This window comes from Perkinsus marinus, assembly GCF_000006405.1.
Source record: "Perkinsus marinus ATCC 50983 genomic scaffold scf_1104296961124, whole genome shotgun sequence".
NCBI lineage: Eukaryota > Perkinsozoa > Perkinsida > Perkinsidae > Perkinsus > Perkinsus marinus.
In genome coordinates, this window is record NW_003205853.1 from 243,767 (window position 1) to 266,740 (window position 22,974).

General features: G+C 48.9%; 8 protein-coding genes across 8 annotated transcripts; 4 read left to right on the top strand and 4 right to left on the bottom strand.

Moving 5' to 3' along the window:
- Positions 1-440: 440 nt before the first annotated feature.
- Positions 441-2,594, bottom strand: Pmar_PMAR021839 (hypothetical protein; the record flags this gene model as incomplete). Its single annotated transcript, XM_002772470.1, has 1 exon — positions 441-2,594. One exon carries the CDS (start codon positions 2,592-2,594, stop codon positions 441-443), a length of 2,154 nt encoding a protein of 717 aa, XP_002772516.1.
- Positions 2,595-2,920: 326 nt separating this feature from the next.
- On the bottom strand, positions 2,921-6,553 carry Pmar_PMAR021840 (hypothetical protein; the record flags this gene model as incomplete). The annotated part of the gene is made up of 2 exons (XM_002772471.1): positions 2,921-3,447; positions 3,577-6,553. The coding sequence occupies 2 exons, from the start codon at positions 6,551-6,553 to the stop codon at positions 2,921-2,923; spliced, it is 3,504 nt and encodes a 1,167-aa protein (XP_002772517.1).
- Positions 6,554-7,404: 851 nt separating this feature from the next.
- On the top strand, positions 7,405-7,742 carry Pmar_PMAR021841 (hypothetical protein; the record flags this gene model as incomplete). The annotated part of the gene is made up of 2 exons (XM_002772472.1): positions 7,405-7,479; positions 7,644-7,742. The coding sequence occupies 2 exons, from the start codon at positions 7,405-7,407 to the stop codon at positions 7,740-7,742; spliced, it is 174 nt and encodes a 57-aa protein (XP_002772518.1).
- A 127-nt stretch (positions 7,743-7,869) lies between these two features.
- Positions 7,870-8,131, top strand: Pmar_PMAR021842 (hypothetical protein; the record flags this gene model as incomplete). The annotated part of the gene is made up of 1 exon (XM_002772473.1): positions 7,870-8,131. A coding segment is annotated over one exon (262 nt), but the record flags the coding sequence as incomplete, so codon positions are not given.
- Positions 8,132-11,253: 3,122 nt separating this feature from the next.
- Positions 11,254-15,202, bottom strand: Pmar_PMAR021843 (hypothetical protein; the record flags this gene model as incomplete). Its single annotated transcript, XM_002772474.1, has 9 exons — positions 11,254-11,684; positions 11,854-12,090; positions 12,139-12,266; positions 12,859-12,896; positions 13,025-13,147; positions 13,244-13,343; positions 13,386-13,427; positions 13,455-13,543; positions 13,946-15,202. 9 exons carry the CDS (start codon positions 15,200-15,202, stop codon positions 11,254-11,256), a joined length of 2,445 nt encoding a protein of 814 aa, XP_002772520.1.
- Positions 15,203-16,075: 873 nt separating this feature from the next.
- Pmar_PMAR021844 (hypothetical protein) lies at positions 16,076-17,629 on the bottom strand (the record flags this gene model as incomplete). Its single annotated transcript, XM_002772475.1, has 5 exons — positions 16,076-16,120; positions 16,431-16,566; positions 16,702-16,814; positions 16,917-17,004; positions 17,514-17,629. 5 exons carry the CDS (start codon positions 17,627-17,629, stop codon positions 16,076-16,078), a joined length of 498 nt encoding a protein of 165 aa, XP_002772521.1.
- A 1,457-nt stretch (positions 17,630-19,086) lies between these two features.
- On the top strand, positions 19,087-19,466 carry Pmar_PMAR021845 (hypothetical protein; the record flags this gene model as incomplete). The annotated part of the gene is made up of 3 exons (XM_002772476.1): positions 19,087-19,189; positions 19,235-19,344; positions 19,401-19,466. 3 exons carry the CDS (start codon positions 19,087-19,089, stop codon positions 19,464-19,466), a joined length of 279 nt encoding a protein of 92 aa, XP_002772522.1.
- A 1-nt stretch (position 19,467) lies between these two features.
- On the top strand, positions 19,468-19,690 carry Pmar_PMAR021846 (hypothetical protein; the record flags this gene model as incomplete). Its single annotated transcript, XM_002772477.1, has 2 exons — positions 19,468-19,592; positions 19,644-19,690. Coding segments are annotated over 2 exons (172 nt in total), but the record flags the coding sequence as incomplete, so codon positions are not given.
- Positions 19,691-22,974: the final 3,284 nt, after the last annotated feature.

Below are 22,974 nucleotides of genomic sequence, written 5' to 3' on the forward strand. Positions count from 1 at the left end.
ACCGCTAGCGCAGTTGAGCTAGATGTCGCTGTGCAACTCTCAGTAGCCAAGGAATCAATACGGGTGGAGCATAGATCTGCCAGACGAGCCATCGAGCTAATTTCAGCCTCCAAGATAGCTTCCCTTTCGAACAGTTCTGCTTGTTCGTCCTCGTTCGTATCAATTGAGACCGAACAGATATCGGCTCGTATAGCACGCAGTTCTTTGAGTTTCTTTGTGCGGCAAGCTCTACAGGTACCACGTAGCCTCGTAAGCTCAGCGTAGGTCTCAGCGTTCTCGATGTCAACAGCTGTCACCATATAGGATTAACCACTCCTTGTAACGCAAGTGTAGGGCCTTGGTGGGCTTACACAAACCTTTTCTAGCAATATCACTCCATTGTCATGCGTTTCATCTATAACTCGCTCGCCCGAACGGGACGACACAGACAATGGTAGTGATTAATTAATACGGGATCTAACAGGGACAAAGCTATGGCTCGTAGGCTCCAGCTTAGGCTCCGTTGGCAGATCTACTCGGATGTTAGTTTCATTTACGGGACCAATCCAGTCGATAGACAAGACAGTATTGGCGTCAAGGTAGACCCTACTATTCAATAGGACCTCCTCATCCACCGATGACCCATGGCCCTTGGCTTGCTGGCAGGCTGGACACGATCTGCAGAAGGCTCGAACGTCCCGTCGAATCCCCTTCCAATAATAGAACTCGGCCATCTTCGCATACTGGAATTTGGAGTTCCGGTGACACGAGTAACAGTGGAAGCTGATGAGGACCTTCTGGCGGGCCCCAGGAGGGACAAGTAATAATCCCTCATTGTTGGACTCGGCGTCACGACCAATTTGTAGCCTCACTACCGGTTGGTTTTCCTCCGTGTTGATGCAGTACAAAGCCTTGATCTTGCATCGGTCGGCGGCGTTGAAATTCTCAATGTCGATCTCCTCAGGCGCCTCCTCGATGTCATTTTTGAGGTAGCGGATGAACCGGCAGAGCGGGTCGTCTTGCTGCTTAGCCACAATCCAACTATAGATACTCTCCGCCAAATCTAGGGAACTCGCCTCCTCGCTTGATTCAGTGATGGTGAAGACGTCCCGGGTGGGATCAGCTCCTTCCGGGAAGGTCGAACCCCCCTCAGTCAACGTAGTAAGCCATCTTTGCGCAGTCTCAGAGTCGAGCTCTTGAGGATCATAACCTCGCGTGTACGGGTCAGCAAGGTTATTTGCCGACGGACAGTGTACCAACTTGACCTTCTGGAAGTTATCCGTGTGTGGGTCGTCACCAAGTGCCGCTGCAATTGCGCGGAGCCACCGCGCCGCCGATAGAGAGTGGAGATACTCCCACCTAGACCATGTCTTGGGCACCCTCGGCCTTACCTCTTCCGTCGATGAGAGAATCTTCAGGGCGCGCTGGATCCGTTGAACCACGATTAGTGAGTCTACACATACGTGAACAATGCGTGACTCGCTGAAGGGCAGATCTGGTAGCAGTGCCGCCGTCAGTTGGAGACCTAGTTCCAATGCCAAATGCTCCTTTCGGACAATAGAGAATCGGCACTGATGAAGCGGTACCAATCGATCACAGCAGAGTAGCGGTTGGGTAACCGATGAGCTGGTTATAAAGACAGCTAGGCCGATAGCCGAGGCATCGGTGTACACAGTCAGGTGCCGCCTGGTATCGATGAAGCGAGGTGTGAGCCTTGAGCTGATGTTGCTGTTGTAAGTATCCAACAACTCATAGACCCTACGGCTGTCCTCCACGCTCAAGTGGTCGTCCATCTGCTTGTTGGAGACGAAGGCCTGCCTCAAAATCACTTTAACTCCATGAGTGATCCAACCATGAATCCCAAAAGGATCATGTGCTGTGTGGAGATAGCTCAAGGTCTCTCTGACAGTAATCTGGCCGTTTCTAGTTACATGGTCTCGTAGACTGTCAACGTCCACACTTTTAGCCTTGATAGTGTCGTTAGAACCTTCCCAAATGATACCTAACCCTTCAGCACAAGAGCTGTCAGTATTGTGTTTGGTCTTCGAGGGGTGAATGATGTGACCAAAAGTAGTAGTAGTCTCCAAGTCTTCTTCATACATAGCTCGGATCTGATTTGCCGTCTCAGCACCGAGCACCCAGTCGTCCATGAACTTAGCTCTGTCCATACCCTCTTTGAACATGGTTGCTGAGTGGCTTCGGCGATCATTAATAGCATCCACGATAATGTTGTCGGTTGAAGGTCGCGGTAAGACGGTCACTTTTGTTTCTTCAAGAATTTCAGCATAGCGTAGCGCAGCCTTGCTCGAACGTGGCGCCTCCAGACCATAGACTTCTTCATCTTCAACCGATAGAGACTCTACAGCATCCTGTAGCGGTGCCCGTGTCCGTGAGGGGAATGCTCTGGAGACTCCTTGGAGACGGTTCTGTGTCTTCTCGTTGCTGAGGACCACCATTAGCCCCGATGACACCTGCATTGCGCTTGGACTGCTCGAAGGACCCATCGGGAGACCATTGAACTTGTAGAAGCGGAATACACAGCCCTCTTCCTTCACCCTCTCCGGGTCGTCATAGGCCACCACAAAGCTGTGAACTTTTCGCGTCCTCTCGGGCATTCTGCAGAATAGGTACGCTTGCTTCAGATCCGCCCAGGTAACGAACTTGTAGCAGCGGGTGATCAACAGGGCCGGCCAAAGTCGTTTATCCAGTATGGGTGGTTCGCACTGGAGGGAGTTAGATGCTCTCCAGTCGTAGACAGGTCGTACTCGAGTCTTCCTCGATGACCCAGAACCCTCTCCAATTTGCGGAGAAGTCTTGTATACCGGAAAGTGGGGGGTGAAGTAGTGGTTTGAAGCTTCCGTTGCTGAGATCTCAGTTATATGACCCTGGCTCAGATACTCCTCGAAGACCTTCTCATAGTCATAGTCATACCCTCTGCGCTTCAGCGAGTCGCTGACAGCGACCTCTTGAGATTCACAGCTCGAGATTTGGCCTCTCTCAAGTTGTGGGCATTGGGCAGAGGACGGTGAGGATGCCATACAAAGTCGTGGAGGAACCTATAGACCGTATGCCCTTCCTTACACCGTTCCTTCAGGAAGCCCCTGAAAGTGCAGTTCCTATGCCGTAGAGCCTCGACGAGCGATGCTCCTCTAGGGGGTAGTCGCAGCTCGGCCACGTTATTAATGTCAACGGGCCTCCACATGTCGAAGGTATAGTCGTCATCCAAGGAAATAGCTGATAGTGAACCATTTGAGGGGTGTTCTGCGTCATCTATCAGCAGGGCCAGGTAGTTGACCGAGTCGAACAGGCAAAACTCTTCACCGACATAGTTATTAGCACAATGTAGCCTTTTTGCTGGGAGTTCTTCGATGCGATCTGCATGCTGGTCATCCGCCGTTCCTGACATTGCAGTGATACCCGTTGGACTGAACCTCATCGATATACGAAGAGCTCTTAAGCCCGACACTCCTAACAGTAGATTAGGTGTAAGATTCGTCACGCAATATATTTTCAGCCAAGCTTTGCCTTGTGGTCTCCGCGGGGGCCAGCAGCTTAGGTAAGCTACGTGCTGGACCTCCAAGAGACCCCCATTAGCACTTTGGGCAGCCGTTTCAGTAGAAGAAGCCTCTTCCCATAACAGTTGGACCCCTTCGATGAAAGCAAGACCTTGAACAAAGCTGAGTCGACCATAGTTCTTGCCCGCACCGCTATCAAGTATGACTTTGATCAAGTGGTTGTTAGGAGCGATGCAGATGGCCGTCGAAACAGGCTGGCTTCCACGTTCACAATACTGATCGTCCTCGCTTGGACTCCCATGGCGACTCTGCCTAGTGGTGTAGCATTGATCTTGGGCTGTGCGATTAGGGTCCTTCACGGGGGCGGTTCCGACCTCTCTCAATGTTTGGGGCTCACCACAGGCCTCTTCAATATAGTTGCAACCATTGCAGTTAAGAACCACTCCTTCGGTACCATAGTAGACCTCGGGAGAGATCGGTGAATCCAAGGTCACAAAGCAAGTCTCCATGCCCATGTAGTTTGTGGTATCTGGAGTAGTTTTAACCTGAGTTTCAGCAGTAGTCTTCTTCTTGAGGAGCTCATCATAGCCGATTGGGCACATTCCCGAGCGATGCTTAGGAACTCGAGAATCATCACCACACCTTTCACAATGAATGTCCTTCATGGGAATGGGACACATATTTGGTCGATGTTTGCTGGAGCCACAGTGACATCGGTGCTCTGCATTCTTGGGCTTGGGAGCTCGACATTCTTTTGTTGGGTGGTCTGGTGCTGAGCATCTTCGGCAAAATGTAGGCTTGTCGGTACCACCATTGATAGCTCTTTTAGTAGAACTGGGAGCTTGACTTGGAAGAAGCGGCACCTCACCCGTTGAAGGGGTATTGGTGTAGTACATAGGGTCTCCGTGAGATGTCGGAGGTCCTTCCAGAGAGTAAGACTTGTACCGCATGGCATTGAAGATGTCGAAGATATCCTCGTACCGGTTAATATTTCCGAAGGGATCCTTGCGGCGGACCTCTTCGTAGTACCAATCTCTGTATGGATTCACAAACGATCTTTGCACTGCTTGAGAGACATGGGTCGTGTGAATATTTGCCGACCCTGAGTGCCGAAGTTCCTTTAGGTACTCAGTGAGCTGGTCAAGGTGCTGGTTGAGACCCTGCGAACCTTGCTGAGCAGATAACAGTTTCTGGATCAGAGCGGTAATGTGAGACACCTGACTGTAATTGGCCCGCAGGTAGTTGATGGCGTTCATGAACAATCGCCGGTAGTAGTCTCGGGAGTTCATATACACCGGTCCACAGTTCTGCTGTTTGATAGCGAGTGCAAGAGTCGGGCTGATAGTCTCGGAGAGGAATACCCGAACCGCTAAGGGCTCCAACTCGTGGACCCACTGGATAGCACAGAACTCGTACCACTGTTGAAGATGGGCGGCCAAGCTGATTTGAGCGTCAAACCCAGTGAAGACCTTGCCTCCTCGTTTACGCCAGGTTTCACAGAGGAAGGGAACTCTCTTATCAATAGCCTCCATTTCTGCTGTAGATAGCATATCCGGAAAACCACCGACATTTTGCTGGTAGTTACCAAACTGGTTGGGAGAGCCACTGATGGGGCTGTAATGCATCGGTACTGAGTGTAGCCCCGCCAACACAGACTGTGGATGTTGAGCCACATTGCTAGCGCCGGCGGGTTGGATTCCAGGAGGATAACCGGAAGGAGATCCGAATTGATACCCCGGAAGCTGGTAGAGCCATGTGCCTTGTGGGCCACCTTGCGAGCCGTAGTTGCCAAGGCCAGGAGTACTGTATGGGAAACGAGTGGCTCCCAACGCCTGCGGGGCTGGGATCCCTTCAACACCAGTGATACCAGGACTGTAGTGGTAGGGAGCAGCTGCAATGCCGGCTTGTAATGAATGTTGATTACTGTAACCACCGACTCCGAAGGTAGGACTTGGAAGAGTTGACTGTTGACCTCCGACTATACCACTTCCAAAGGGCTGATTTGGAGGGTTGGCAGTTGTAAGGGCTCCGGAATACTGTAGAGGCGCGACACAGCCACTTTCGTTCGGCTGGTCGTGAGAGGACTTGTAGGTTTGAACTTGTTGGGGAGGTTGACCACCGAAGATACCGGCTCCGAAGGGTTGGTTCGAAGGGTTGACAATTGCAAGAGCTCCGAAGGGCTGTTGAGATAGAGCACCACCACGTTCCTGCGGCTGATCGTGAGGAGTATTGTAGGGTCGAACTTGCGGAGGGTGTTGACCACCGAAGATACCGGCCCCCAAGGGCTGATTTGGAGGGCTGGCAGTTGTAAGTGTTCCGGGAAACTGTTGAGATAGAGCACCACCACGATCCTGCGGCTGATCGTGAGGGGTATTGTAGGGTCGAACTTGCGGAGGGTGTTGACCACCGAAGATACCTGCTCCGAGAGATTGGCTCGGAGGGTGACTCGTTACATGAGCTTCGAGAGACTGTTGAGACAGAGCACAGCCACGTTCGTGGGGCTGGTCGTGTGAGGTCTTGCAGGTGTGAACTTGTGGAAAATGTTGATCACCAAGAATACCAGTTCTAAAGGGCCCATCCAAAGGGTTCCTGATGATTTGATCTTGTGCAAGCCGTTGACCCTCGAAGATATCGGTTCTAAGCGAAGATTTTGGTGAAGTGTTGACCGAGGGACTTCGAGAGGACTCTATGGGAATTGTGTTGTCTGATACAACCGGCTTGGAGACCGACTGCTCGTGACCGTGAGCTTCTGCTAGATGTTCTTCACTAGAGGGGACCGTTCCTTGGGAATGCCTTGGAGTGGTCTTCACCAACGGAAGCTGAGGCGGTTGCTGTTCACCGGCAACATCCCCCGCGAGGGACTCGCCGGCGGATGCCTTGATAGCATGGTCTCGAGGAGAGCTGTGTTCGCTGCTTGGTTTCCTCCTCTTCACTGGTAGACTCCTGGGAGTAGCTTCTCCTCCTGCGAGTCGCCTGGAACGTCTATGATCGGACTCGGTGTTGCCGTCGTCGTCATTCTTCGTTCTCGGATGATTATACTCTTCTTTGGGAGCGGACATAGTTAACTCAAGTAGTTTAGGATGAGAGATACTTTTTTTTCTTAGTCATGCTTCTGAATTGATGAGTGATATATCAAAACTGTCGGGCGGGCGAGGTTGATGAATCTTCGAGTACATGGTTGAGTACAATTTTTGTATACTTATACCCAAACTCGTGTGATTTTTCATAAAATAGTGAGGAAACCTACGAGCTCAGTTGAGGAAACCAAACATATATTCCCATACTGTTCCTAGGGTGGAGTCTCGTATGTGAAATCGAATCGCAAGAGGCGTCGTAAAGCTAAGGAGATGTCTATAGAAGTTCTATAATAAAACTTTGAATGAGCACATACATATTTTACCACCATCTGTAGTTGTATCCGACAACACTCTCTCCTGTTACTCTCTCCCAACAAGACGGTTCGGACTCATGATAATAGTAGAGGAACAGATCAGCGGAACATGCATGGGGGACCCTAGGTGGTAGGGTACTATGTGAGTTGATCGTCGCCGTATGCGGAATCGCCGATTCCTCGGGGGAGGATAGAAATGATGTCTTAAAGCCTAGCTGACCATGTTGGTGGTCCATTTGGTATACCATTGACTGTGGGAGGTGGCAATCAACGTTCCTTGGGGGCAGTGGTTCCCCACAAAGACGCGGACATGAATATAGACATCAACAATTACTCTGCATATTATGCCTCCAATGGCCATGCTCGAATGTGAATAATCTTGATGTAGTCTGCACTCTGCTGACTGAGTGAGGTAAGGGATCGTCGTATAGTGAAGGTAAGTTGTTGGGGAGGTGGAAGAGGCAGTAGTAGCAGATGTATTAATGTTACCAACAGTATTATCAGCAGTGCTACCAGCACATGCAACAGCAGCTCCACCTGCAGGGGCTCCTCCAAGTTGGAGGCTCCAACACCACCAGGACAGAGAAGTCAACAGTAGTAATTACCATTGTGGTAGTAGTAGTAGTCGTAGTAGTAGTAGTAGTGAATCACTACTAGTGATATGATATTGCCTCATGGGAAGGTCTACCGGCAGTACAGTTTTCCTGTTTTCTCTCCTGGAAGTGGTTGCGTTGGAGTTTGTTCATACTGTTTCGTAGCATAACGAGAATGGAAACGAGCAACGTGTTGAAGCCGAGATCATACAGCGTCCCGGGGATGCCTTGGCTTACTTCTACTATCAACATTGCAGTAGGTAGACTGTAGACGGGTTCACACCATTGGCAAAATCTTCAGAGTCCCATTCTGGATGTACCCTCCCGTTCTGGCAGTAGTGGTATTCCAAGTAGTAGGTGTTCTCGAGACCTCCCATAGTGCTGGTTCTAGGTGTGAACGAGAGTACTTCATCGGTATCTCCTGCCAATGCTCACGCTTCCACTGGGTACTCTAATTCTTGTGGTCCCGGCACGCCCACGTTGCTCAGACGTGCTGCTGTACCGCAGTCCCTCGTCAGTGACCTCGAAGACACCCAACGCATATGTGAACACCAGCTTGCAGTAAAGCGCGAGCTCCATCTGAAGGACCATAAAGTTGCTATCAACGTGCCGGTGCTGCCCGTCATTAGTCGAAGTATTCACAGCCCTGCACGGTGGGCCTCTGACTTTGCAGGTCATACCACACCTCGGCTACTTCGTGATAGACTAACTCTGCTCAGATCCACAGAGCCCGATGGGACCCACTCTAGACCACTTGAGGCTGTTGGAGTATGTTAAGTCCTCGAGGACGGCAATGGGGACCTCTCAGGAGTAGACGCCTTTCTTCGTAACACATTCACGATTCATATAGTTATGACTTATCTCAATTTCATTTACTATCCTTTGGGAAATATTCATGAACCCAAGCAGAGTTGTGTACAGTTTAGTATCAACCTCCTGGGAAGGGCCCTTTAACATGGCTATGTTGATAACCGCGGACAAGCATTCAGTGAAGTTTCACAGTACTAAAGCGAACCGAACAACAGTGAGGTACTGCCACCCACTGGATTGGGTCTCGATACGGACTCAAAGCCCTTATGAGAACTCTACAAGTGGTTGACGAGGTAGCAGTACGGCGATTGATATCAGTGCTGAGGACTCGAGGGGTAATGACAGCAGCCGAAACATGTACAGTGTCGAGTCGAAATGCATAACGGCGTTGTGCAAGTCCGTATTCAGCGTTGTGACAACGCTGCATTATGCAGCCTGCATATGGGAGCCTCTTTAATTGGATTTACCCTTCTATCCTTGTGGTCTGCTGTTGCTGTAACATGATGCGAACCTTGAGGTGGCGGACAGCATCAGTTGGTCTCATTTAATGACGGGTGTGTGGTCAGACTTTGATGACCTTATGTGTCGTTGGCAACTCCAAGGTGGTCAGTTTTCTATCCAGTAAACGAGCCGATGATAAGACTAGCAGTAGTTAGAAGAAGATGTCGTTGGCTGTCAACGAGGAAGCTGAAGGAGACCCCCAAGCGGTCGTTGAAGCTCTGCGCAAGGCTGAGTGATGATGCTACTTGTATCTCCACCATTCTGAATCAATTCAGTGCTGTCATGTTCATTTATCTTATGTGGAGTAGTCCAGTCGGAAGGTGAACAAACGCTAGGGGAAGGGGCTAGCTTCCTACGGAGATAATGGCCGACAGAATGCAGGAGTATCCGAGAACATGCACCAACACACGCATTTAGCATTCTGTCAATAACTCGAAGTTCGTGCGAGCGACAGCAGTTTCAACGAGACTGAAGCCTCTCAATTGGTAGTAGCAAGATGAGCGAGTCTTACATGATATACGCCATCTAGGAGATGATGATGAAGCCCCCATAACTTGCAGTAAAGGCCACGATGAAGTATAGTATGAACTTCACATATTCAAGTATAGGTAATCCGAATGATTTGTCGACCCATCTCTCGGAAGGTAGTAGCCTGCCCTCTCGGCAAAGTATGAGTATGTTGAAAGCAATCACAAATGATAGGCAGAGTCCGCGAAGAAAGTCAATGAACGGATACCGAGACTTCGAAGTAGTCCTTCGAAGGTTAGAATAAGGAATAAGGACATAAGGAGATTTACCTTGAGAAAATCGCCGGTAAGCACGTTAGGAGAGCTTATTAGGATAAGGCTGTTTCGGAAGCCACACTTCCTAAGCTTACGGCGCGTCTTTAAAGTACTTCCGAACTTCGCAGCCCGAAGGTACTTCATAGAGCATCCATACGCGAAAAGGGAGCATCGCAGTCGACGGTCTGTGCGCTGTACTGTTTGCTCATGAAAAGCATAGCTTCTCCGTGGCTGAAACCGCACCAGAGAGTTGTCTTTCGACGAAGGCTGGTTGGTTCGGGACGGCGATTGGCACAATTGCTGCGGACACGAGGGAGCGCCTGAGTCCTTCAAGCTGCCAAGCTAGTCACACAAGCCAGACTGCCTTGACAACCTGGAGAAGTGTATGTTAAGCGTATTATATTTTTTAACCGAGGTCTCCGATGTAGGTCGTAGGAGCACTCCAGGTAGCAAGCCTCGGTGGATTCGCCAGAAGCTTTACGACCTGAGTGTCCTTAGTGTACCTTGCGTGTCATCCTCCGCAGTTCCTAAATGGCACTCTAGAGTCGACACGCGCCCTGTCACAACTCGGAGGCTGCAGGTTTCAGCTCATGCGTGCTTCTTCAATCGATAGAACGTATGCGTGCTGTGGTGCCATTTGCGGATCCTGATGCAAGAGGCAGATTCTGAGTAAAATCAGCTCATAACTCCGATGCATGAGAGGGATGAACCCAGTTACTGAGCGAGATGCATCACTTTGAGTACAGGTTAAGATTCGTGAGCTCTGAGCAAGGAAGCGATGAAAAATCAGGGGCCTATTTCACAAGCGTCCTTAGATTAGGACGTCTTTACGTATAGGATTTTAACCTTAGGACGTCCTTACCTAACTAAGGCTATTTCACAAGATTTTCCTTACCTAACGTTAGGATCCTATACTTAAAGACGTCCTTACCTAACGTAAGGATGTGCTAACTGAGGATATTAGGACTCCTAACGGCAATTAAACACAACGTAAAACGTTATACAGCTACGAATCGAACCTGGATCGGTCGAACAACAGCCGCAAACTCTACCACCCCACCATTTTATACTTGATATAAACTAAATAAGAATCCGACAAAGATAGTGCCACAAGGCACCATTCAGCAGATTTAACAGATAAAACCACTTTTATTATCAACTGATACGCGTAATGAATGATCCAGTAATGGACCATTATGGATCTTAACGTCTTCTGATATGGAGGGGTCTTGCAGTAAAAAAAGGCTTGACTCTACCGAAGATTAGCATTTGTAAAGAGTTTCATTCGAAGCTTATAAGCTTCAGATAAGTATCGAACTTGGTAAAGAGTTTTGTTAATAGTTGTAAGATTTTTTGTAGGGATCGCGCCCTACGCGCTCGCCCTTGTAATCGTTATCGTCTGATCACTTATATTCGCTCGCCATCGATCGCGCTATGCACGTATGCGCACTGTGTGATCATGAACTTAGGATAAGTAGAGTCACAACTCCCTTTTGATCCTTCTCACTCGGCTGCCCTTCTACGAAGGTCTGCCCTTGTTGTGAAGTTCGACTATCGGTCGTGGTTTCTGGGAAAAGGGCTTGTCTGACTTCAATGGTATAGCATGCTCAACGGAATCGCATTTCCCAGGACGGGAAGAAAATAAATCAGAATACTCATTACATAATTTAGCAAATCTTTTTTTATTGGGATACACAGAAAAGGTCAATAGATGGAAGTATAACACGAGGGACCTCATCAGTGAGGTCGGGGACCGCGAATCTAAGGGCACCAGAGATATCATCGTCGACCATATCGTCTGTAGTGACTCCACTCGGGGGCCATAACGTTCCAATATCGCCAGGCCGTGGAACCGGGGGTAGCCAAGAGTCGGGAATCGGCATTTTTGTCGGTAGCCCATCAGCAGCCAGTTCGTCGTTGGTCAAGGGCTCCTTGACAGATAACATGGCGATCAACCGAGGCCACGGCAAGGCGGAGGCGACAACTCTCTGAACCTTCTTGTGAACCTTCCTTTGGAGATCCCTTCGGCGTCTACGCTCGGCGTTTCGCTTCTTCCGACCGTTATGGCCGGACACACCAGCTCTGCCTCCCCCAAATGGGAGAAGGCCCGAATCTACACTCACTACCCCCGAGTGACATCTCAACATGAAACTCTATATTATCAACTCAACTCTCCATTTCAACAAGGAGAGCGAATCATTAGGAGACCAACCAAAACGAATCATCTCGTTTCTCACACATCGTCCGTGAGACCCCTATCAAGCAGGAGGGCACCGACTTACCCTCCGATAACCTTGAGAGACTATCTGCTATCTGGTTATCATCACCCGGCAGATGAACAAACTCGATCTGGTACCATTTACCCGTAACCGCACAGTGTAAAGCCAGCTCCTGAGCGATACAGTTCAAGTTTGGGGACCTCGACCGCAACCGCGAAGCTGCTGACAGTGCCGCAACAGAGTCAGACTGACATATAATCTTCGCACTGGCAGGAATCCGACTCGACCACATCCGAATAGCTACCAAAACGGATAGAAGTTCCCATACCGACTGCCACCGACAGTCACCTATGATAGCGTTGAACTTGCAGCAATCATAGTCAGTCGGAGAGTCGGAGAACCATGATATAATCTCGTCTCCCTTTTTGAGGAAACCTCCCAAACCAGTTGGGCTTGCATCGACCACTAGCGACCACCTAACCCGTTGCCACTTATCAATGGGAAAGTATCGCAAATAATTATCCGTCGTATTGTCGCCCGTCGTCGCATCTTTGGCAGTCACCTTGCTCAGGAAGCACCAGATCCATCTCAACGAGGTCCCCAACTTGCCAATAGTGATCCAGCATTGATGTGATGCATCCGCCTCGGCTAGCCTCGACCACAACGGAGCAACAAATGCTCGGAGATAAGGTACAATTTGTGCTGCAAACGATAACCGACCACATAAACTTCTCAGACTAGTTGTCGATATGCGAGCCTTCTCAACCAATAGGGGCTTAACCATCTCCGGAATTCTTTTGATCTTCTCGAGGGGCAACGTTACCAACATACCCGTCTCGCACCTCGATACTTGGAAGCCTATCCAACGGACAGGAAACGACACCTGTCTTTTGGGAAAACTTAATTTAAAGCCAAGCGCTAACCACAACAAAATCGGCAAGCAGAGCCGTCTTCGAGCTACTTGTATGGTTGGACCCCTAGCAGACACCGCTGGATCGTCAACAAAGGTTTCAATCCGACCAATAGGAACAGCCGTGAATGAAACAAAAAGTAATTGAGCTAATCTACTCAATAATGCTGCCGTTCTTCCCCACAGTAAGGGAGAACTACGCAAACCATAAAACAGACAGAAGAAAACTACGAAATAATCACCGACCTTCAACACATGATACCTCCTCTCATCCATCCGTAGAGGAATGGAGCGGAATGCATCTGCAAAGTCTATCACACCTACTTCAACAACCTCTCTATTTTCATGAGCGAACTTCGACAATTCCACTATATCATCAATCCAATCGAAAACTCTAGGGAGCTCTATATGCTCCTTTACGAAGCAATAATCATTCAAATTGTTAACCTTACAATCAGAAACCAATCTCAGCTTCCCATTTGATTTGGGAATGGCTGCTAAAGGAGTGAGCACAATGCTATCACTGTGTACCAACGTCTTCACCTCATCAAACGATGTACACATCTTGCAAAAACCACATTCTTCTTCGGTCTCCAGTACCTTCATGACTTCGTCAAAGTGCTCGTAAGTAGATGGATAATTGCTGAAGTTTAAACAATCATCCTCCCCATAAATGAATTCCAACTTCTGCAGCTGCTCGGAGTCCTCATGACAGGATTCGACCTTCCTATCCAACGGAAAAATATTACAGTACCCAATTTCACCAGCCAGACCAACCGGGGCACCCTCAATGAACCATCTCGGCACCTCAGTATCCCAATCACCACACATAGACACCAACCTCTGAAGAAGAAGACCCTTGACGGTAGAGTGTTGGTGTGACGGTCTTCCTGCTTCTGTAGGACTTTCGGTTACCCGAAGTAATATCGCCAATGCCTTGTCAATAGCGTCTGACACTAGCGGACACAATAAGGGGTCCTCCTCGTTGAGTAACGCATCGACCACACCTTCTGATGATAAAATAATCTCAGACTGTTCCCTAATATGCTTAAATAAGACTCTGCCATGAGGCAGCCAGATAGTAGATAAATAAGGCTTCCGCAAACCTCCTAGCAATGGACAAGTCGATGAGACCCTCAGCTGTTCATCCAGTATAGACACCTTTCCATGAATAGCCTCATTCGTCACCGAATCCATCGCACATTCCACCACCGGTTCCTGTCAGTCTGATCTCAACTTCTTCACCAGAGGCTGGCCTTGTGCACCACGATCAGACCCTGTAGCTCCTTCCCGGAGTTTCTGATCCTTCGACGTCACCAACGTAACCTTACTAGCCGCCGGCATCTTCCTGCAATCCCTATTGCCTCGCGGCAAAGGATGCACCTCTCGACATTTAATACAGATATGTCTGCGTCCATTCGGGCATGGTTCGCCCGAACAACGGCCACCTTGGTAGTCATAGCACACCTGCTCGCTTCTAGATGGCCTAGTTCGTTTCCCGGATGCTCTCGACGGCGTTGTAGTCGAAGTCTCCTTGCTAGCTCTCTGTAACTGGAATACCACCCTATCAACACGTTCCATCCAGAACGCAGAGTCCCCAACGCTAGCGGCATAAGCACCACCCCAGGTATTATTAGATTTCTTGTATCTCACCAGCCTCACCGATCGTAGGTGCACGTCAGCCGCATATACTTGGGGCCAATAGGTTGTACCATAAACCTTAAATAAACGACTGATCGCCTCCGCATACTTGAGCATATCCGCATGTTGTGCTACTCCCAACATAATGAGCCCCATAGAATAGATACGAAAATTTGTAGCCCATTCCGAGTCTGTAGGAATACGACTCAATGTAGCTCGTCGAATTTTCCCATCTTCGTCCACCCTCAACGCAGCTTGCCGTATCGACCTTAGTCTTTCCCGCTGGTTTCCAGTAAACATATATAGATCCACAAACGGGATATTTCCCGCTTCGACCAAACTCTTCAACCCCGACAGTTGCTCTCGACTTGGAATGGACTCATCGGATACCTCACCAAACTTGCCAAGTTTGGCCAAGTTTAACTTGGCTCTCAATGTCGTAAGATACTGCTCATATGCTTGTTGTGTAATAAGGGAAAACGAACCATCCGCCAAACCATCAATATACTGACTAGACTTCACTCGACTCTCACCTTCTGAAGCCTTAGGACCATCTTTAGTGCCACCACCTTTCTCGATCTCTGTTGTAACCAAACTACACGGGAGACCACATTCATTACGGCATAAGTCGAATAACACCGCAAGTCTTGACCTATCTAATGCTGATTCAACTTCATTTAGCGCCTCCTGGATATCCCAAGGATGGCAGAAACCAAGATCAGCCACCGTTTCTATACCACCATTGTCCTTCGTCAATGTAGCCACCAACCCTTGCCATAACTCATCGTCCACTTTGGCCTTAATGCGTAACTCCTCCACCGGTACCGTAGCAGCGTCGATTCTCTGTGCTAAGGTTGACATTAAAAGAAATTGTAGATTCATCACCAGAATCAATCAAAAAGACTACCACTAGAAACCTCATAGCTTAGCTCGCACAACAGTTCTTCAATAACACAAACCATATTCAAAGTAGCGGCTGTGTTGGGAATTCGAATTGTACTTTCGTGCAATAAAGTGCACTACACGTAAAGTACCCCCCCGAGGTACTTTACCATTAGGATGAAAATTTCCTTAAAAATATAGCTTGTGAAAGCTGAGCGTCCTAACAGCCTGTTTTCGAGGATAAAGGCATCCTAATATCCTAAATCCTAACGGTAAGGATCCTAATGTCCTAAAGTCCTAACCCAACCTAAGGAAAGGGCCCCTGTGAACGCCATTTATCCTTAAATTGCATCCTAATGGGTTAAAATCCTAACATTAGGATGCTTGTGAAATAGGCCCCAGAACTCGGGGCAGAATCTGCCTCGGCGCCCCCTGCTTGCTCGAACCACCTCCTTTTTGTACTTTCCGGCTCAACACGAAATGCGACAAACCCATGATATGAGGGAACGCAACTAGAGGTATATGCTTCTGCCATCGAGAGTGATAGTCTCGGGTGAGGGATGACTTATGCTAGGGTATGGATTTTGCGAGTCTAACTAAGCCGTGTTGTCGGCGTTGGACTCTAAACTCACACACACACTAAAGTTTGTTCGAAGTTGAGATGCTGGATGGTGGAATCGTTAGCTAGTTCTAATTTCATCCTGTTGGCCCAAGTTCAATCACTTCCAGGTATTTTATTCTACTTGTACTTAATTTCTGAAGCTGTTAGGATGTCCCTATCCCTACATCAGGACGTCTTTGAGTTTAGGATCTTAACGTAAGGCGGGGAAACCCTCGTGAGATAGCCTCACCTTATCTAAGGAGTCCTGGCGTTGGGATCATAAACTCAGAGACGTCCTAATATAAAGTATCCTATCAGATAGGCCCCCTACCTGGAACTAGCGAACACAACGAACAGTCGGAAGACCTTCAACTTTTATCTACCTCAGTTAGAATCCCTAAAGGAATAATATTAGCTCATCTATGAACCACAGATCGTGATGCGATGGAGGGTTGTCAGTATCTCGAGTAGACGAAAACTCCGAGTATGAACAGAACGGGTAACATGTGCGCAAGGTAAACCGTCAGGGACTGAGAAAACACGGACGTACATCATGACTAAAGGACTCAGGTATCCATGGGGGGAACAACAGCAAGGATAACTTACATGTCGTCCGAAAAACGTGAAGACTGTGTCCTCGAAGTGCACTGACCTGCCCGGTATCAACTCGATCGCCGAAATCTTATGAGCACCGACGCTATGGAGCCAGACACCGAGTAAGCAGTATCCGAGGTTGTGGAACCTACAACGACGAAAACCTTTCCCTCGACTCTGGTGAGGTGTTGTGAGCATTGTTCGACCAGAGGAGCCTCTTATCAAGGGGCCTTCTCTACTGTTGAACTGTAGACTAATAGGCAAAGGACATTGATTGGCGTACCATGGGATGACATCAACTGTGGGACGGTTAGTGGGGATCTCGAGGGGGAACACGCCGCCCATCATCGTGAAAAACTGGATGTAAACGAATCCGACTAAGGCAATACGGGGGACCTGAGTAGAAGACGAAGAAGAGGATACGATGATGATGGGAATATGATGGAAGATCCGTCGAGCAGAAGAGGCAGTATCATCTTAGGGGGAGGCTCGACTTACTCTGATGAAGATCATTGTGAGAAGGGTATTGAGCGTTATGCAGTGGATGGCACCGAAGTATATAGGGGTTCTGGGCATAAAGATATACCTATCACAAGTAATGACAAGAACAAGCAAATGATGCTCGTAAGCGTTATCACGTTAGGGCGCTTATAGTCCCTGCTGCTACTCCCAGCTTGAGTGTTCTAATGATGAGGTTTCTCCATTTTATTCGATCCTCGTGGACTATCGCCAGGGATAGTCCGACGCAGAGCATTATTTGGCACACACCGGATATTTCTGATTCCCAACATAGCATGTAAATGCAGAGAATAGTAACGACTGAGTAGCTGAGGAACTGATGGTACAGCGCCATACTTCGGCAGACGGTCTTACGTGAAATATGAGATATACGGGTGGCAAGTCGACGAAAGATGAATCCAAGTATTCGACATAAGGTAGATCATACCAAAGTATAGGTAGTTAGTTAAAGGTATAGTTGGGGTTCTGCGGAGTGGGAAACGAGGCAGCATGCCAGAATCTCCAAATAGCCAAAGCAAGTGGAATATGAGCACATATAGGATGCAATTTCCTCTGAAGAAGTCTACCGCCGGGTACCGTGACTTCTTGCCCTGCGGTTCCTCTCTGTCCCCGTCATACTCGTCATCAGCAGCGGCACCCCCATTCTCAACATTCGATACCCTTTCGAAGCCCTTGGATGTTCCTTTATGCATTCCCCGTTCCCGCTGTGTGAGAAAATGGGCGATGCAGAGACTGCAAGAGACGATGAAACCGATCAGCGTCAGAAAGGATGCTGTTTTAAGAGAAGGAAGGGTAAAATTCTCCCACCAGTCCTCGTCTAAGGTGGGGTCGAAGAACTCCCAATCCGTCCTCTGATATGACATATGATATTCTCTCAATTCAAATGAAACTGAATCATGGTTCAGTGATAATGAACCACGATGTTCTCATTACTACTACGTCACGATGGAGAACCTGCCAACGCGAAAATAGGTCCAATCATAACAGTGCAAGAACGTTCGAAAGTGTTCGTTCAGGAGGCTGAGTGGCACAAGGCGAATATTGTGAGCAGCGTGACGCGTGATGCACGGTGGCGTCACAGTCTGTGACTCACAGATCCACGGGACGAGACGGCCAGCTTGGCGAGAGTAGAGGCTGAAGGTTGATTAGACTCCTCGTCAAGTGTCTACTCTCAATCGTCAACACGCCCCTTCAATGGCTTTCCCTCGTATTATTCTCACCATAATCTTTACAACCTGTTCGTTGCTTATTGTCCTTCAGCAAGGCTGTGTATCGCCTGACGATTCCTGCGAGATCGCTCCGCTCTCCGACGATCGAATGTTTCGTTTCAAGCGCACCAACGGTGACCTCGAACTATCAGAAGCCTTCCTTCCTGAGGAATCTCCCATTGCCTTCCTCTCAGTTTTCCCCCAGAGAGACGGGGTAGTTCGTACGGTCAAAAATGCATCATGGCTTGGGAACGAAAATAGGCCGGTTTATATTACATGCTCGTGGCTTTCTGTACCTTTGAGGAAAGACTTCACATGGGAATCGCCTCTACGACTGCGGCCAGCCCGGATGACAACAGTTAGTACCATCAGCATTAATGCTTCTATCGCATGTGTCTACTCCCAGAATGTTGTCATTAGACCCCTCTATCGGCTGGACTAAGTATCGTACTTATTCAACGGGTGTTAATAAATTCCAGCGGCACACTGTCGAGAATCCTCGATAAGGTGCCGTTGCAACTTTCGAGGGCCGAGACTCGAGGATCCGAAGCTTGCCACCGTGGCGTGGGAAGAACGCCACTCTATGATTTTCAAAATAGGCATTGATGCACGTCTCAGGACATGGTTTGTAACGAAGGGGATGAGAACCTTTTAGTTGAAAATACGGACTAGAAGTGGAAGAGCGTCGATTAAGCGCGTGTTAAAACACTCTAACATCGGAGTAAATTACCCGGCGTAGACTCGTCGGTGGCAACTTCTGGGGCCATGTGCCAGGTTTCAAAGCCCGTGTAAGTGATATGACTCCTCTGACAAGGGCCTACACCCCCCTATGGTTGTCGATGATAAGCCCCAATGTAATTCCATAGTGCTGCAGTACCTCCCTGGTCCACATGGATAGTAAATCTCCCATCACCCCGGTGCGTTGGTTGCATCAAGCAGCCATGAACAGCGGCAATGTCGAGGCGGCTGAGTCGGCTCGGGACCAACGGAAGAAGCTGTTGGAGGAGCAGCTTCAGCAACAGCAGAGCGGACGGGCGGAAGAGGGTAGTAAAGGAAATGGCGCCCATGTGGGTACTGGGCTGGTCTTAGACACCGACGATGATGCCGCTGAGGGCATCGAGAAGGAGTTCAATATGGACGATTGTGACGATGAAGTTGAGACGGATCGATTTGCTAACCTGTTTGTGGAGCCGCACCAGGTGGTGGTGGAAAGGGGGGAATCTCAGGAATTTTCACTGTGCGAAATGCTCGATAGGATGCCCGACTGGCTAAGGAGAAGGATCCCTACATGACTGGTGACGATGTTGGGAGGCGAGGCTGAGTCCGAGGACGGCCCGGATGACTACTACACTATTAAGGACAGTGACCTCATGTTTGTGGCTGCCAACGCTGAGGATGATGCATGCAGTTTGGAGGTACATCTACATGATACCCAGCAAGGCGGGATGTAGTACCGACAACCTCCCTAGCTGATCTCAAGTGCCGGTCTAGTGTGAAGGTATGTCCATCATGACTTACTGCTAACATCGTATGATACGATGGCCCGTAGTGATGGCAGGTACTCTCGAACTTCGAGACTCGAAGAGGCCCACAATGGGAAGGTCCAGTGTGTGTCCTGGGGGCCTGGGCCAGGATTCAATATTAGCCTCTGCAGGGTATGACCGCACCGTAGCTATAAGCGATACAAGAACTGCCAAGACCATGGCTAAGGCAGCCCTACCTAAAGGGACTGGCGACCCGGGAGCGGTGAGTTTGTGTTGGAGTTTCATCTGCCAGTTTATCCGTGATGCGCTCGGCTGTGTACTGTGGAGGGAGTGTCGATACACATGCCCAGTATGGGAAGATTTGTATTTGGTCAACTACATGTGTTGCTGACAATTGTGAGGGAACTTTGGAAAATCCTCGTTGGTTTCTGTACACTTCTTCCCGAATTCATATGTAAACTTCTATATATAGTGAGGAAAATCCTGAGTAAAGCAAGAAGCTGCCAAATAGTGAAGCTTCCCTATTGAATCCTCCTCTTGTCAAGCAAATCGTCCAGATATTGTCGATATGGTAGGTCGCGCTGAGGTCAATGCCGGAGGGTTTTATCGACGGTGGAACTGCGACGACCGGGGACAATACTTGTGTCCTGGTAATCTCAGCTAGCCTGTTAGTCAAGGGGTGCAAGTGTTTCACGATACTGGTTTGAGTATCGACGAAGGGAATGCGGTTCTGAACCTTAGACACCTCTCGTCTATTAGTCTACCGTCACTCGACTCGAAACCTCACCCGATCCACGAACCGAGACTACGGGTGAGCAGTGAGTCTACACCTATCATATGGGTTTTAAACTCTGCCTGGGCTATCCGCTACGCGTCTAGGCTTGTGTACCTGCGGTGCGCAGCCAAACGCGAGATCTATAGGCTTGAACTTTCACGAGGCAGCGGGGAGCGTTTCCGCGAGTTCCGAGCTATCGTGGTCGCCTTCAGATTAGTCGCGGACGGTGCTCGACTCCCGATCCCGTAGGTAGAGGTTTCACGGAGGTCAAAGTTCATGTCGAAGTCGTTTGTTTGTAGTGAGTTCTGCCTCGGCGCCCCCTGCCCGCTCGAACCACCCCTTTTTTGTACTTTCCGGATCAACACGAAAGTTTGTTCGAAGTTGAGATGGCGGATGATGGAATCGTTAGCTACTGCTAATTACATCCTGTTGGCCCAGGTAACCTGGGCCAGGTTCAATCACTTCCAGGTATTTTATTCCACTTGTACTTAATCTCTGAGCCTGTTAGGATGTCCTCATCATCACATGAGGGCGTCTTTGAGTTTAGGATCCTAACGCGAAGTGGGGAAACCCTCGTGAAATAGCCTCACCTTATTCAAGGAGTCCTTACGTTAGGAGTAAAAAGTTTCTATCCTAAACTCAGAGACGTTATGGCAAAGTTGGCAGCCAAACCCACTAGATTAAGTTAACACTAAACCAAATAGAGTCGAGGTAACCAATATAGGAGTTCTAATAATTCTATGAAATACTCACGAACCAACTAGCGTCACAGCTCAAAGATACTGCGAGCTGTACGCCACAGACACAGCAGGGACAGGATAGAGACGGTCCGGCAAAACGTCCTGGTGTAAGGTATCCTAGAAGTAGGTCCCCTACCTCTAACTAGCGAACACAACGAACAGTTGGGAGTAAGAATCCCCGAAGGGAGAATATTAGCTCATCTGTGGATCCCGGATCATGATGCGATGGAGGGTTGTCAGTATCTCGAGTAGACGAAAACTCCGAGTATGAACAGAACGGGTAACATGTGCGCAAGGTAAACCGTCAGGGACTGAGAAAACACGGACGTACATCATGACTAAAGGACTCAGGTATCCATGGGGGGAACAACAGCAAGGATAACTTACATGTCGTCCGAAAAACGTGAAGACTGTGTCCTCGAAGTGCACTGACCTGCCCGGTATCAACTCGATCGCCGAAATCTTATGAGCACCGACGCTATGGAGCCAGACACCGAGTAAGCAGTATCCGAGGTTGTGGAACCTACAACGACGAAAACCTTTCCCTCGACTCTGGTGAGGTGTTGTGAGCATTGTTCGACCAGAGGAGCCATTTATCAAGGGGCCTTCTCTACTGTTGAACTGTAGACTAATAGGCAAAGGACATTGATTGGCGTACCATGGGATGACATCAACTGTGGACGGTTAGTGGGGATCTCGAGGGGGAACACGCCGCCCATCATCGTGAAAAACTGGATGGAAACGAATCCGACTAAGGCAATACGGGGGACCTGAGTAGAAGACGAAGAAGAGGATACGATGATGATGGGAATATGATGGAAGATCCGTCGAGCAGAAGAGGCAGTATCATCTTAGGGGGAGGCTCAACTTACTCTGATGAAGATCATTGTGAGAAGGGTATTGAGCGTTATGCAGTGGATGGCACCGAAGTATATAGGGGATCTGGGCATAAAGATATACCTATCACAAGTAATGACAAGAACAATCAAATGATGCTCGTAAGCGTTATCACGTTAGGGCGCTTATAGTCCCTGCTGCTACTCCCAGCTTGAGTGTTCTAATGATGAGGTTTCTCCATTTTATTCGATCCTCGTGGACTATCGCCAGGGATAGTCCGACGCAGAGCATTATTTGGCACACACCGGATATTTCTGATTCCCAACATAGCATGTAAATGCAGAGAATAGTAACGACTGAGTACCTGAGGAACTGATAGTACGGCGCCATACTTCGGCAGACGGTCTTACGTGAAATATGAGATATACGGGTGGCAAGTCGACGAAAGATGAATCCAAGTATTCGACATAAGGTAGATCATACCAAAGTATAGGTAGTTACTTAAAGGTATAGTCGGGGTTCTGCGGAGTGGGAAACGAGGCAGCATGCCAGAATCTCCAAATAGCCAAAGCAAGTGGAATATGAGCACATATAGGATGCAATTTCCTCTGAAGAAGTCTACCGCCGGGTACCGTGGCTTCTTGCCCTGCGGCTCCTCTCTGTCCCCGTCATACTCGTCATCAGCAGCGGCTCCCCCATTCTCAACATTCGATACCTTTTGGAAGCCCTTGGATGTCCCTTTATGCATTCCCCGTTCTCGCTGTGTGAGAAAATGGGCGATGCAGAGACTGCAAGAGACGATGAAACCGATCAGCGTCAGAAAGGATGCTGTTTTAAGAGAAGGAAGGGTAAAATTCTCCCACAAGTCTTCGTCTAAGGTGGGGTCGAAGAAGTCGCAAACCGTGCTCTGATATGACATATGATATTATCTCACTTCAAATGAAACTGAATCACGGTTCAGTGATAATGAACCACGATGTTCTCATTATTATT